Here is a 12,731-nt window from a genome sequence, read left to right as displayed (position 1 = left end):
TCTTGTCAAATTTCATATCCATGAATGCAGCTTTTGAAATTATAGAAGATTAAAAAGATTTAGCCTATAATAAGATATAGGTTAACGTCCTCTTATCTAAATGTTAGATATCAGATCCTCATCCAATGGGAGACATGAAACCCTTTTTATTGGCACCTACTCTTCTGTGGTCTCATATGTCAGAATTGTAAAAGTGTATTAATTTTAGTATTATGTGGGTAAGCCACTCACATAATACTAAAATTAATACATTGTTGACCTATAATTTTTCACTTGGCATACGTTTTTTATGTTAAGCTTGTCCTTTTTTGGACTTGAATTTGGCAAATAAGAAAAGTATGGCTATCAATAATTTTAACAGCATTCAATTAATAGACACACACACACACACACACACACACACACAGACACACAGACACACACACAGATATACACACACACACACACACACACACACACACACAGACACACAGACACACACACAGATATACACACACACACACACACACAGAGAGACACACATACTCACGCGCAGCCATCAGTCTGATCAGGAAGTCACAAACACTCACATCCTGTTAGATCTGTGCCACGTTCAGCCCACACAAAACGTAGCTACACGGGGGATGGGGGGTGTTGAACCATATATGTATATCTGCATATCTAGACCTATGTGTGTTTTATGCTTGTAAACACGTTTTTTTTTGTGAAGCACCCTGGTGGAAACATGTTTGCTTTTAAAGTGCAACATAAATGAAATAAAATGTAAACTGCTGTTGGTGCATCAGTGTGTTGTAGTCCAGTCCTAGGTTAGGGCAAAGAATGTCTATTATAGGAAGAAGTTCCACTCTCTTGTTACTTCCGGGTTCTGAACTGGTTGCAGTTTCACCAGAGTTCCATATAGGGGGCGCTCACAGGCCAGAGCAGAATGAATGGGACTCTATGGAGCTATACCCCTCAAAATCCACTTTTATCAGGATATAATTTTTTGTCTAGTAATTTGAATGTTGCATTCGAAAGGGAAGGCTAAGAAAATACACACTGCTGGGTGTTAGATTTATTTTAAAGTTGTTTAAAATGTCAATGACGTCATACACATATACGGCCAGAGATACTGCTTTACAGCAAGCTCTGAGTCACTTCCTTTGTTCTCTCGAGGCATCGACAACACAGCTGATAGGTTAGACTCTCCTGTTAATACAACACAGCTGATAGGTTAGTCTCTCTCTGTTAATACAACACAGCTGATAGGTTAGTATCTCCCTGTTAATACAACACAGCTGATAGGTTAGTCTCTCCTGTTAATACAACACAGCTGATAGGTTAGACTCTCCCTGTTAATACAACACAGCTGATAGGTTAGACTCTCTCTGTTAATACAACACAGCTGATAGGTTAGACTCTCCCTGTTAATACAACACAGCTGATAGGTTAGACTCTCCCTGTTAATACAACACAGCTGATAGGTTAGTCTCTCCTGTTAATACAACACAGCTGATAGGTTAGCTCTCCCTGTTAATACAACACAGCTTTTCGTACAACACAGCTGATATTAGCTCTCCTGTTAATACAACACAGCTTATTAGACTCTTGTTAATACAACACAGCTGATAGTTAGATTCTGTTATAAATTATTGTTTAAACACATATATTTTCCTGTTATCAATTTTTACTCTGTTAATACAACACAGGTAGGTTAGCTCTCCTGTTAATACAACACAGCTGATAGGTTAGACTCTCCCTGTTAATACAACACAGCTGATAGGTTAGACTCTCCTGTTAATACAACACAGCTGATAGGTTAGACTCTGTTAATACAACACAGCTGATAGGTTAGACTCTCCTGTTAATACAACACAGCTGATAGGTTAGACTCTCCTGTTAATACAACACAGCTGATAGGTTAGACTCTCCTGTTAATACAACACAGCTGATAGGTTAGTCTCTGTTAATACAACACAGCTGATAGGTTAGACTCTCCTGTTAATACAACACAGCTGATAGGTTAGACTCTCCTGTTAATACAACACAAAATTAGCGTATTGCGTTGTTATCAACTGGTATTGCTAACAGTAGCTAACCTGGCTAGAGCTAACCCCACAATGAAAATGAGACTTGTTAAATTGAAGCAGTCAACTCAGGTGTTACATAATTCCCAGCTCTGGTTTCTGAGTTCCAAGGTAAATGGAACGCACTATTATTACACAAGGAAACCAGGTGACCCAAAGATGGGAAGACATGGCTTAGACAACAGTTAAAGGGAAGTCGAATAATAAAATCCATCTGCATGTGAGATGAGATCCTTGGAGGTGTTACTCTGCTCTCTATGCTCCTTCCTCTTCAGTCAGCCCTCCTTCAGCTGCAGAAAAAAAACGCTTATAATAAACCAGCACAATGTTCCTCGGTCTGTCCGGCTTCTGCCCCCTGCTGGCCTAGAGAGACATGACAGCACACAGATGTGACTTCCTGCATCACTCCTTTCTTCAACAATCACAGACTGACTGCTTCATTTCAGTCAGTGGTCAACACCAGGGGTTGATCATAAACTGTATAAGAGAAGCCAAAACATCTGGATGGCCCCCTGGTGGCTGGCTGCAGTACAGGTCAGGGGAACGTTTCATCTAAAAATGTTGGGCACCGTTTTGCTGCCGTTCCTCTGAACGATGTGAAACGGTGTGCAGCGAGCTTTGAGGTATGTTTTCTCTGGTTTGGTGGGCGTGTCAGAAATGTTACCAAATCAGCAGCGATGTGTCTGGAAACTTACTTACTTAGACACACAGCAGGGCGGTCAACACAGATTTCACGGACATTCTTGGATATTGAAAATTTTATTGTGTAGTTTTTGGTTTAGAAGCATTGTTGGTGATTTTGCTGAGTTGCACTGCTACATGTAGCTACATGCTAACTTCCGTAATGTCTCCCTACATCTTCTGGAACATGTCCAATTGTGTAGTTTTGGGTTTAGATGCACGTATTGGTGATTAATAACGGTAGAAAGTGATGCTATGCTACGTTACAGTCAGTCTTCAGCTGTAATGATTACAGGAAGCCCAAGTGGTGTCGCTGCGCAGTGTGCTCGGGTGTTGACCTGGACACGTCTAGCAGGTCTGATCTAGCATCTACTGAGATTTTGGCTTCACTTTGTACAACGGGAGGAAGTGATGATGCTGCGGCCATTTTGTATACAGTCTATGTTCTAAACGACAGGTGTGTGTCCGTACCTTACAGTAGAAGGAAAGAGCAGTGATCACCAACAGCAGAGTCAGCGAGAGTAAGACAACCACTCCGATGATTAAAGGTGCCGGACATGGTAGAGCTGATGGATTTGATGGATCTGATGATGGATCTGATGATGGATCTGATGATGGACCTGATGGATCTGATGGTTCTGATGGTTCTGATAATGGGTAATGTTGATGATGATGGTAAACAGAAAAACAGACAGACATTGTTAACTTGCCAGTCCTAGCAACAGCAACATTAAAAGTTACATTGAAAATCATACAATCTAATATTTGTTTTCCATTTTTAACACTTTCATCCTGTTTTCAAACAATAACACAACATCATCATCTGCAGATTTCTCTGTTCTGTTCCTTCTGCTCAGGAACTCAGGAACCCAGACATAAAAGTATCCATACAAATTAAAAGAGATAAGGTCTGGACCAGAGCCAGTGTTTAGAAGTACTGAGGTCCAGAAAGAGAAAACAGGACACAATGGCTCCCACGGGCCGTGGCTGCTCTATCCTGTCAACATGGGCCCTGAAATAAGAGCAAGTGTCATGATCCTGATCCATGATGCTGGCAAATGTCATGTACCACGGAGGTACTACGTGTCCTGCCTAGTTTCCAGTCGGTGGACCTGCCAAATCCTGTATCGCGTTACCATTTGGTGGTTCGACTGACTCCTGTCCCCAGAGTCCTGTTGTCAGCCCTTCCGGCGCCTGCTACTCATTTGTAGCTGGTGGTCCAGCCAATGAGAGTTCCTGTTTATCTACAACAATCCCAAATTCCAGAGCCTCTGTTGCCCCCAGTTCCTGTGCCCCTGGTTCCAATGACATCTGTTCCTGTTTTCCCCATTCATTACTGTAGTTTCCAGGATAATTGCCCCTTTTAGATTTATTGCCTTCTACTTGGACTGAAAGTTATTTTTTTTTCATTAAATCATTGAAACTCTCCATGCTTCCTCCTCTTCTCTTCTTCTGAGTTTGGGTTCTAACCTGCAACTCTTGAAACTGTAACACTCCTGCACTTTGGGGGTGGACCATACCTCCCATAGTGAGATAGTGAGTGAGGTTGGAAACAAAGTGCTTGGTTTCCAGGATGACCCTGTTTCTCTGAGCTCTGAGTGTACTGTTACTTCTATTATTGCTAGTCATAGTTATATAGCTATAATCATTATGAATCATATTTCTTAATATCTGTATATCTGTATCCCAACCAGCAGAGGCAGATGGCTTCCCACCAAGAGTCAGGGTCTGTCCAAAAGGCAAATGCTTGCTCTTCTTGGGGGGATTGAAATTTATAATTATTCAATTTAATAGGTTGTAGGGACGGGTTTGGGAGGAGAGAGGGAGGGGTTTTATTTTTGTTTTTCTTTAAATAATGTTCTAAGTAAATAGGTTTGGAATTATATATATATAAAAATAAATAAATATATATATATATATATATATATTGTAATTACAGAGGGAAAGTACCGAAAAAAGTACCGTTGGGTTCCGGAACCGAATTCCAGCTACCGGTATCGGTAGTGGTATTGGTTCAGATGCGAAAGGTACCCAACCCTAAGCACACCACCCCCCTGCTTCTGGAACTACACATGAAAACAGGGAATTAGGGGCTAAGGAGTGTTCTGACAGATGTGGTGGCAGTGGAGCTTGGTGATTGGTCACATAAGAAGGTGCTTCTCATAGTAGCTAAACACCTCACTCAGTTTCTAGAGAACCAGAGTTATTCTGGTAACCAAACATGCTCTGTACTTCAGTTTGTTATTTGCTGTAGCCATTTAAACACTTTAACTTAACTTTATAAGTTTGGGTTACTATATGCTATGTAACATGTCACAGCGTTAGTCCAGAAACAACATGTCAGCTGATAATTTTCACTCAGTTTGGACCAATCATCGTCTCCAAACCTGTAAACAGTCAGCTTACCTGAGACAGTGAGAGAGAGCAGACAGCTCTCAGAAGAGAAGTTATGAGAGAAAACATAGAGATGATAAACACATCTGTATGTTCCTTGGTGGGCGGGCTCTGCAGCAGGAAACAGGAAGTGGGCAGAGTGATTGACAGCTGGCTGGGTGGAGTTGTGTGTTGAGTTGGAGGAGGTGAAGGTGAGCTGGAAGGAGCCTCCTGGGTACTGTGGCTGGATGGAGCAGCTGATGGTGAAGTTGGAGCCCCTGAACACCTGGAACCCCTGCTGCTGGGCCTCAGAGACCCCGTCCATGGAGGACACAGAGATGTTGGGCTGAAGAAGGAGGTCTGGAAACACAGAGACAGACATACATTGTGAACTTGCCAGGACTAGCAACAGTAACATTAAAAGTAACATTTACATTTAATACACTCTAACAATTGTTTTCCATTTTTGAACACTTTCAACAGCTGCAACAATCTCTAGTTCCTGTTGAGCTGCAAATCTAGCCTGGCTGACACCAGACCCTTCTCAGTTGTAACTGAGGGTGGGTTTGGGCAAGCTTCATTCGCAGCGCATTTCCAAAGGGGCGTCACCAATGGACACCGCTCAAATGCCTCTGGGCGCAATTGGATAGTCCTTCAACCAATGCCGAAGCGGTGGCCATCATGTTGAATGTAAACAAAAAGCTGCTTGCTGTCGCTGCACTATTGTCATCGTGTAAAGCCCGCCTCAATGATTGTGATTGGTGCCTTGATTTGGAAAAATTGGAAATGGGCTTGAATGGGCTCTTGGCCAGACTGACTTGCAGAGCAAATTTCAAATTTGCAGGAAGTTCGTCAGGGTTTTCCAACAATCTTAACTTCCTGTTGAGCTGCAACAACCCCAAGTTTCAGAGCCTCTATTGTCTTCAGTTCCAGTGTTTCTAGTTCCACTGGCAGCAATCCTGACCATGAGTCTCTAGGCCGTCCACCAGAGGTGCTCTGCCCGTCTGTCCTGTCCCTATGCCAACCGCCTGAAGCTTTCATCTCCGCCCCTTACCTTTTACCCATTCTTCATTTCCCCAGATACTGGACCCTGAGTCCCTCCTCCGGACCCCCTCCACCCACTCTGCTCCAGTTTGACTCTTTTTATAGTTATAGTAGTAGTTTATTTTAATATGTAACAAAAATATAATATATATATATATATATATATATAAATATATAATTAAAATGACAGATAAATAAGGACATGTACTTCTCAGCACAATCTACCAAAATTATTATAAGTAATTCAAATAAGAAATTCCCATGTTCAAAAAGGAGTAGGAAGAAGTTCATAAACAAACTTTTCTAGTCCAACCCCCTTTCTCTATTTTTATCCTTTAGTCAAAAACACAATTCTTCTTTACATACACATACACCGTATATCTACCTACCTACAGCTCACATATACCCATGCACAGGCACAGATGCATACATACATGCATACACACACTGTTTATGCATACATACATGTATACACACACATTTACTTTTTTTTTTCCTCTTTCTTTTCCATCTATCTTCTTCCTTTCTGTCTATCTATAGTAAATCAAATAATAACGCATCCAATATAGGTCCAGGAATCTAACAGTCAATATACAATACTATCACCTCAAGTCTTTTTCGTATCCATTCAATATATTCATTTTAAAAAGTCTCTTGAAATTGCTCATTGTTGTATATGATTTCATCTCTTCACTGCAGCTGTTCCATACATTAACTCCTTTGGTTGTGATGAAGTGATATTTAGCATTTGTTCTTATAAGTTTCTTTTGAAATACAAACATTCCTCTTAAGTTATGCTTACTCTCTCTCATTTGAAACAGCCCCTGGATACTGTTCAATAGCTGTTGATTATTTACTTTGTACATAATTTGTGCAGTTTTAAAGTCAACAATATCTCTGAATTTTAGTGCTTTTAATTAAATAAAAAAAGTGGATTAGTTGATGCTCTATAAGTGGTTTTATTTACAAGTCTTAAGGCTCTCTTTTGAAGAATAAAAATAGGTTCAATGTTCGTTTTGTGTTTCCCCACACTTCCAAACAATAAGTAATATATGGAAGTATGAAGGAACAATACAATGTATACATTGAGCGTTGATTTAATAGGTAATTTTTTTATACAGTATAGCAATTGATTTGGATAGTTTAGCCTTAATATAGTGTATATGTGGCTTCCAACATAATTTTTCATCGATTATTACTCCCAAAAATTTAAGTTCTTTTACTTTTTCTATTTCAATGTCATTTATCAATGTCATTTATCATAAGTTTTTTGTGTAAAGTTATTGCACGATTACCAAAATTATAAATTTAGTTTTACTTAAGTTCAATGTTAGTTTATTTGTATCAAACCAACTTTTCATCTTTTTTAATTCATTTTCCACTGTATCCAAGAGTTGTTCCAAATTTTCCCCAGAACAGATAAAATTTGTGTCATCAGCAAATAAAATGGTTTTCAACTTTTTTGACACCTCCCATACATTATTTATATACAAGTTAAACAACAATGGTCCCAACACTGACCCCTGGGGGACCCCACAGGAGATTTTCTTCAACTTTGACTTATGGTTTTGCAGTTCAACATATTGTTGTCGATTATGTAAGTAGCTATTTAACCAAGAACGTGCAGTCCCCCTAATTCCATATTTGTATATGGGGTTAGGGTTAGGGGTATATGTGTATATTAGTTATATTAGTGTATATGTTTTTCACCAGCCTTGTATATTGGTATCACCTTTGCCAATTTTATTTTATCTGGAAAGACTCCAGTTTTCAGAGATTGATTACATACATACGTTAGAGGTTTAACAACACAACCAATAATACTTTTGACCATAAACATGTCAATGCCATTCCAGTCTGTGGACTTTTTACTCTTAAATGTTTTAACAATCTCAATAATTTCTTTTTCATCAGTTCCCTTAACAAACATAGATTCATTAATATTTACATTCTTGCTTAGCACATCATTTATACTGCCAGTCTTTGCAAACTCCTCAGCTAAACCTGGACCAACTCCAACAAAAAAATAATTAAATCCATTTGCAGCCAAGGTCATATCCTTAACCTCTATATTGTTTTTAGTCAGAAAATAGTGTCTCCAGTTTTGCTTCTTTTTTTTCTTGATAATTTCATTCAACACCATCCAGGTGTTTCTTACATTGCTTCTGTTGTCCTCCAGTAGTTTACTATAATAATTCTTTTTATTGCTTCTCATAATTCTGGTCAATTTGTTTTTGTATATCTTATATTTCTGTTCTGCTTCTTTTGTCCTCTTCTTTAAAAACTCTTTATATAATACATTTTTCTTCTTACATGCATTTAATATTCCATAAGTTAGCCACGGTTTTTCATCAGATTTCTTTTTTACTTCTTTCTTTACAAGAGGACAGTTTTTTTCATAGAGTGATGTTACAACAGTCAAAAATGAATCATAGGCTTCATTTGCATTTTCTACGTACACTTTGCCCCAGTCTTGTTTCATTAAATCCTCCTTGAATTTATTGATGTTTTCTTGAGTTCTGTTTCTGGTTATTGTGTATATTTTGCAGACTTTCCTGGTCTTAGTGCAGCTATGTATGTTTGCAAAAACTGGCAGATGATCACTGATGTCGTTTATTATTAGTCCACTTTCAACTTTATAATCAATAATGTTGGTAAATATGTTATCAATTAGTGTAGCACTATTGGTTGTAATTGTAGTTGGTCGAGTGACTGAAGGATATAAACCGATACTGTACATCAAATTAATAAACTCTGTAGTTTTATTGTGTTCTTGTGGGTTGAGCAATATTAAAGTCTCCACAGATACATTTTTTTTTTTGTTATTGCTATTACTGAATATTTCTGTAATTGTTTCCTTAAACATGTCAATATTTGAACCCCGGTTTCCTATAAATACAGCTAATTAGAATGTTTTTAGATTTTTCCATTTCAATTTGTAATGTGATGCATTCCATGATTGTATCTAAAACAAGAGAATTTTTTTTAACTATTTTACATTGATATCTTTTGTTAATACATAATGCAACCCCTCCACCCTTTGATTGTTTCCTGTTGATGATGAACAGTTCGTATCCCTCAATCTCAACCAAATCCTGATGTTCCAAAGTGAGCCAAGTCTCTGTTATGGCAATTGCTGTGAATTTTTTTTCCACTTGTTTTAGGCACTGTTTGATTTATGAAAGATTTGCAATAAGACTCCTGCTGTTAAAATTTATTATTGATATTGTGTCATCCATTTTTATGTATTTTCTGAACTACTCAACTGTGTAATATTCACACTGGCTGTGAGTACCAATGTAAAAGTTAATATCTGGATCAATGTCATTTTCAATATCTTGTGGTTTATGTTCTGTGTATTTGAAAGTTTCCAAGTTCAGTTGTTCATCTGTTGCAGATGAATTTCTGTCCAAGTTTGTCATGATCATTGTGTTTGATAAATTCAGTTCATTGTGACTGGGGGTACAGAGGGTATTGTCATAATCCTGAGTTTTGTTTGCTTTTGCCATTTATACACTTTGCATAAGTTTGGTTTCTATACATTTTTTCCATATTTGAACACTTTCAACAGCTGCCCAGGGGACTCCTGAAGCACCAGACATGTATGTTTCATATCTATAGATATGCATCTTGCTGTATGTATATATAAAGATGTTTATCTTGGTGTATGTTTCATATCTACAGATATATATTTTGATGCATTCAGCAGCTGATTTACTGAGGAAGCAGCTCATCAGATGCAGTCATGGCTACTGGAGACAGTCTGCTGCCATTCTAGCTGCTGCATGTGTGTGTGTGTGTGTGTGTGTGTGTGTGTGTGTGTGTGTGTGTGTGTGTGTGTGTGCGTGTGTGTGCGTGTGTGTGTGTGTGTGTGTGTCAACCTGGGTACATTGCTGTCATAGATAGTGTCATGGATGTTGTCACTGATGGGCTTACCTGAGCAGGTGAGGATGGAGGAAGGGGAACCTGCTACTACACAGTCCCTCAGAGCAGATCCAGACTGAACACAGTCAGACCTGATCCACAACGCAGATTTGTCTGAGGAGTCTTTTCTCTCTTCTACAGAAACAGCAGAGCCACAGTCCAACTCTTTGCAGACAGCAGCTGCTGTCTTCAGTTTCCAGTCAGAGTAATAATCTACTGTAATGTAACTCACTGGTCTCCATTCCTCCAGTTTCACCTCCAGTGTTCCTGCACAGCGACTCTTTCCTCCCACCAACCTGAAAGACTCTGAACAGAAATAGGAGAGTCATCATTGAGAGAACAAAGTGAATTTAATAAAGAAAAGATTAAACTGGTACTGTTGATACTAATCTAATGATTCTTTATATTTCTTTTCTGTCTGCGTACCTGTTGAGTTCGGTTCTCCTTCAGCCTGGAGTCCTGAGTAGAAAATCAGAAGGTAAACATCAGTATAAAGGAGCATGATTGGATCACAGCTGTGGACAGAACAAACTCTCTCAGGTTGTTCTGTAAAGGATCTTCTAGCAGCTTAGAAACACCTAAATGAACTCACTCTGGAGTCATTTTACCAGTTTACCCAAGGTAAGATGAACATGTGAATACACAGAACACTAGTCTGCTGTTTGGGAGGAATTTGAAATAAACATATACTGTAATTATCTTTAAGTAACTGGGACTGTAGAGGCTAAGCCCAAGGTGCTGTTCCACAGGAAGCGTAATTTACGCACGGTTTACCTTTGTGATCAATGAAAGTCAAAGCCATATTTGCAGTTAAAACCTTTGGTTCCATTTATTTCCATGAGATCTTAGTTGGGTTTCCAGACAAATCACTGCTTGTATGTATGCTTGTGTAGTGTTGTGGTGTTGGTGTGCATGTGTGTGTGTGTGTGTGTGTGTTCGTGTTCGTGTGGTCAAAAATTGTATGTGCTTCCGAGTTGCACCCAAGGAACCAAAGATTGATTATTTATACCAAGGGCACTAATTGGCTCTTACAGGTACATATTCCGTAATTTTTGCATGCTTGAAGTTTAACTAGTTGATTGGTTTCTTCTGGCATATCAATAGATATAATTGGGTATCATCTGCAACAGTGAAACATTAATATGCATTCACCAAGCCTCCCTATGGTTCCCCACTGGCTAGAAATGGCAATGCTCTGCCTTTGAGAAAATGAAAGCTCAGATGGGCCGATCTGGAATCTTGCTCCTTATGAGGTCATAAGGAGCAAGTCACCTCCCCTTTCTCTGCTTTGCCCGCCCAGAGAATTTGGCTCACCCATGAGAGAGAGAGACATCATGGCTTTCAAATGAGCAAAGTGGCAGTTGGTCAAGGCCACACCCCCACCCTCCACTTTGACCCCCTTCTCTTCTCCTCAATGGCTACAGACACAGAAATGGCACATCCTAAGGAAAGCTCATTGTGGGACTGGCTCTTTTGGCTGTAATTCTGCACCAAGGCTGAATTTCAAGAAAGAGACTTCAGATACAGTATTAGGGGACCACTAAGGCCTATATAAAAGAGACTTCAGATACAGTATTAGGGGACCACTAAGGTCTATATAAAAGCATCCAAAGAGCACCATGTCATGGGACCTTTAAATCCATTTTCCTTTTTTCTCTTTTTTTCTGTCTGTGTGAGAGTATTTCGTCTTCTGATTTTAAGATCAACACAAATATTTGAGTAATAACACGTCATCTTTAAAGCAGAGTCCTACCTGAGCTGCACAGCAGCAACAGCACCAACAACAGGTGATACATGTCCAGGTGGAGCGACTCTCTGATCACCCTGTGTGCTGTCTTCAGTGTATATCTGCGAACAGGAAGAGGAGGAGCTTTACTATAACAGAATGAATCAGAATCAGCTTCAATGGCCAAGTTAATGTGAACACATACAGGGAAGCATACCGTGTCCCAGAGAAGATCCAAGAACTAATTTGGGACTACTATGGCAGCTTCAGTTTGAGATTCACCTCTGGGACAATAACATCTGCATGGCATCGCCTAGAGAAAGGCATCATTACTGCTTGCACCATATCAGTGGGGTTGTTCACCCTGGCAATGAATATTCTTTTCAAGTCAGCTGAAGTGGAATGCAGGAGCCCCTTCTCAAGATCTGGAATTCACCAACCTCCAATACGAGCTTTTATGGACGATCTGATGGTCACATCAACATCAGTGACAGAATGCTGCTGGCTCCTTCGCAGACTAGAGAGCCTTATCACATGGGCAAGAATGGCCTTCAAGCCAGCCAAATCCAGGTCTTTAGCCCTGAGGGGAGAGTGACGATAAGTATCACTTCAACCTGGATGGAGACCTATTCCCATCAGTGTCCGAGAAGCCTGTAAATAGCCTGGGGAAGATCTTTGACAGATCCCTGAGAGACAACGCGGCGGCCCAGTCAACACTAAGGGGAACTGAAATCATGGCTGTCAACAGTGGAACAGTCAGGACTCCCAGGGAAATTCAAGGACCCGGAACACCAAATGACCAGTGTCCAAGCCGCATAATCTACATTCAGATGTTGTTTCTCCAAACTAAACTAGGAAATCTGACCCCAGCTTTTTTATTGCTCTCAGATTGAGGTCGAACCCGCAGCCGCTGCGGT

General features: G+C 39.8%; 2 protein-coding genes across 5 annotated transcripts in view; one reads left to right on the top strand and one right to left on the bottom strand.

Moving 5' to 3' along the window:
* The window catches only part of LOC120548642 (C-type lectin domain family 4 member M-like), a 6,352-nt gene extending 5,735 nt beyond the window's left edge, over window positions 1-617 (top strand). Inside the window, exon 6 of the mRNA XM_039784993.1 lies at window positions 1-617. This exon is cut by the window's left edge and continues 636 nt beyond it. The gene's annotated coding sequence lies outside the window, so the exon portion shown is untranslated.
* Window positions 618-2,006: 1,389 nt separating this feature from the next.
* The window catches only part of LOC120548639, a 31,050-nt gene continuing 20,325 nt past the window's right edge, over window positions 2,007-12,731 (bottom strand). The window contains exons 2-9 of one of the 4 annotated variants that reach the window (XM_039784982.1): window positions 12,255-12,394; window positions 12,032-12,127; window positions 11,842-11,936; window positions 10,515-10,547; window positions 10,101-10,394; window positions 5,154-5,480; window positions 3,219-3,394; window positions 2,008-2,429 (exon numbers count right to left, since the gene is read on the bottom strand). In XM_039784982.1, coding sequence (XP_039640916.1) covers window positions 2,322-2,429; window positions 3,219-3,394; window positions 5,154-5,480; window positions 10,101-10,394; window positions 10,515-10,547; window positions 11,842-11,884 — 981 coding nt within the window. In that variant the 5' untranslated portion in view covers window positions 11,885-11,936; window positions 12,032-12,127; window positions 12,255-12,394 and the 3' untranslated portion in view covers window positions 2,008-2,321. Of the gene's footprint in view, window positions 2,430-3,218; window positions 3,395-5,153; window positions 5,481-10,100; window positions 10,395-10,514; window positions 10,548-11,841; window positions 11,937-12,031; window positions 12,128-12,254; window positions 12,395-12,731 lie in introns of all 4 variants that reach the window. The other 3 variants (XM_039784985.1, XM_039784986.1, XM_039784981.1) reach the window with 3 other exon arrangements.

The sequence above is a fragment of the Perca fluviatilis genome, chromosome 20 (genome assembly GCF_010015445.1).
Source record: "Perca fluviatilis chromosome 20, GENO_Pfluv_1.0, whole genome shotgun sequence".
Taxonomy (NCBI): Eukaryota; Metazoa; Chordata; class Actinopteri; order Perciformes; family Percidae; genus Perca; species Perca fluviatilis.
The sequence above is the reverse complement of the archived record's forward strand: the minus strand, read 5'-3'. Positions and strand labels throughout refer to the sequence as shown.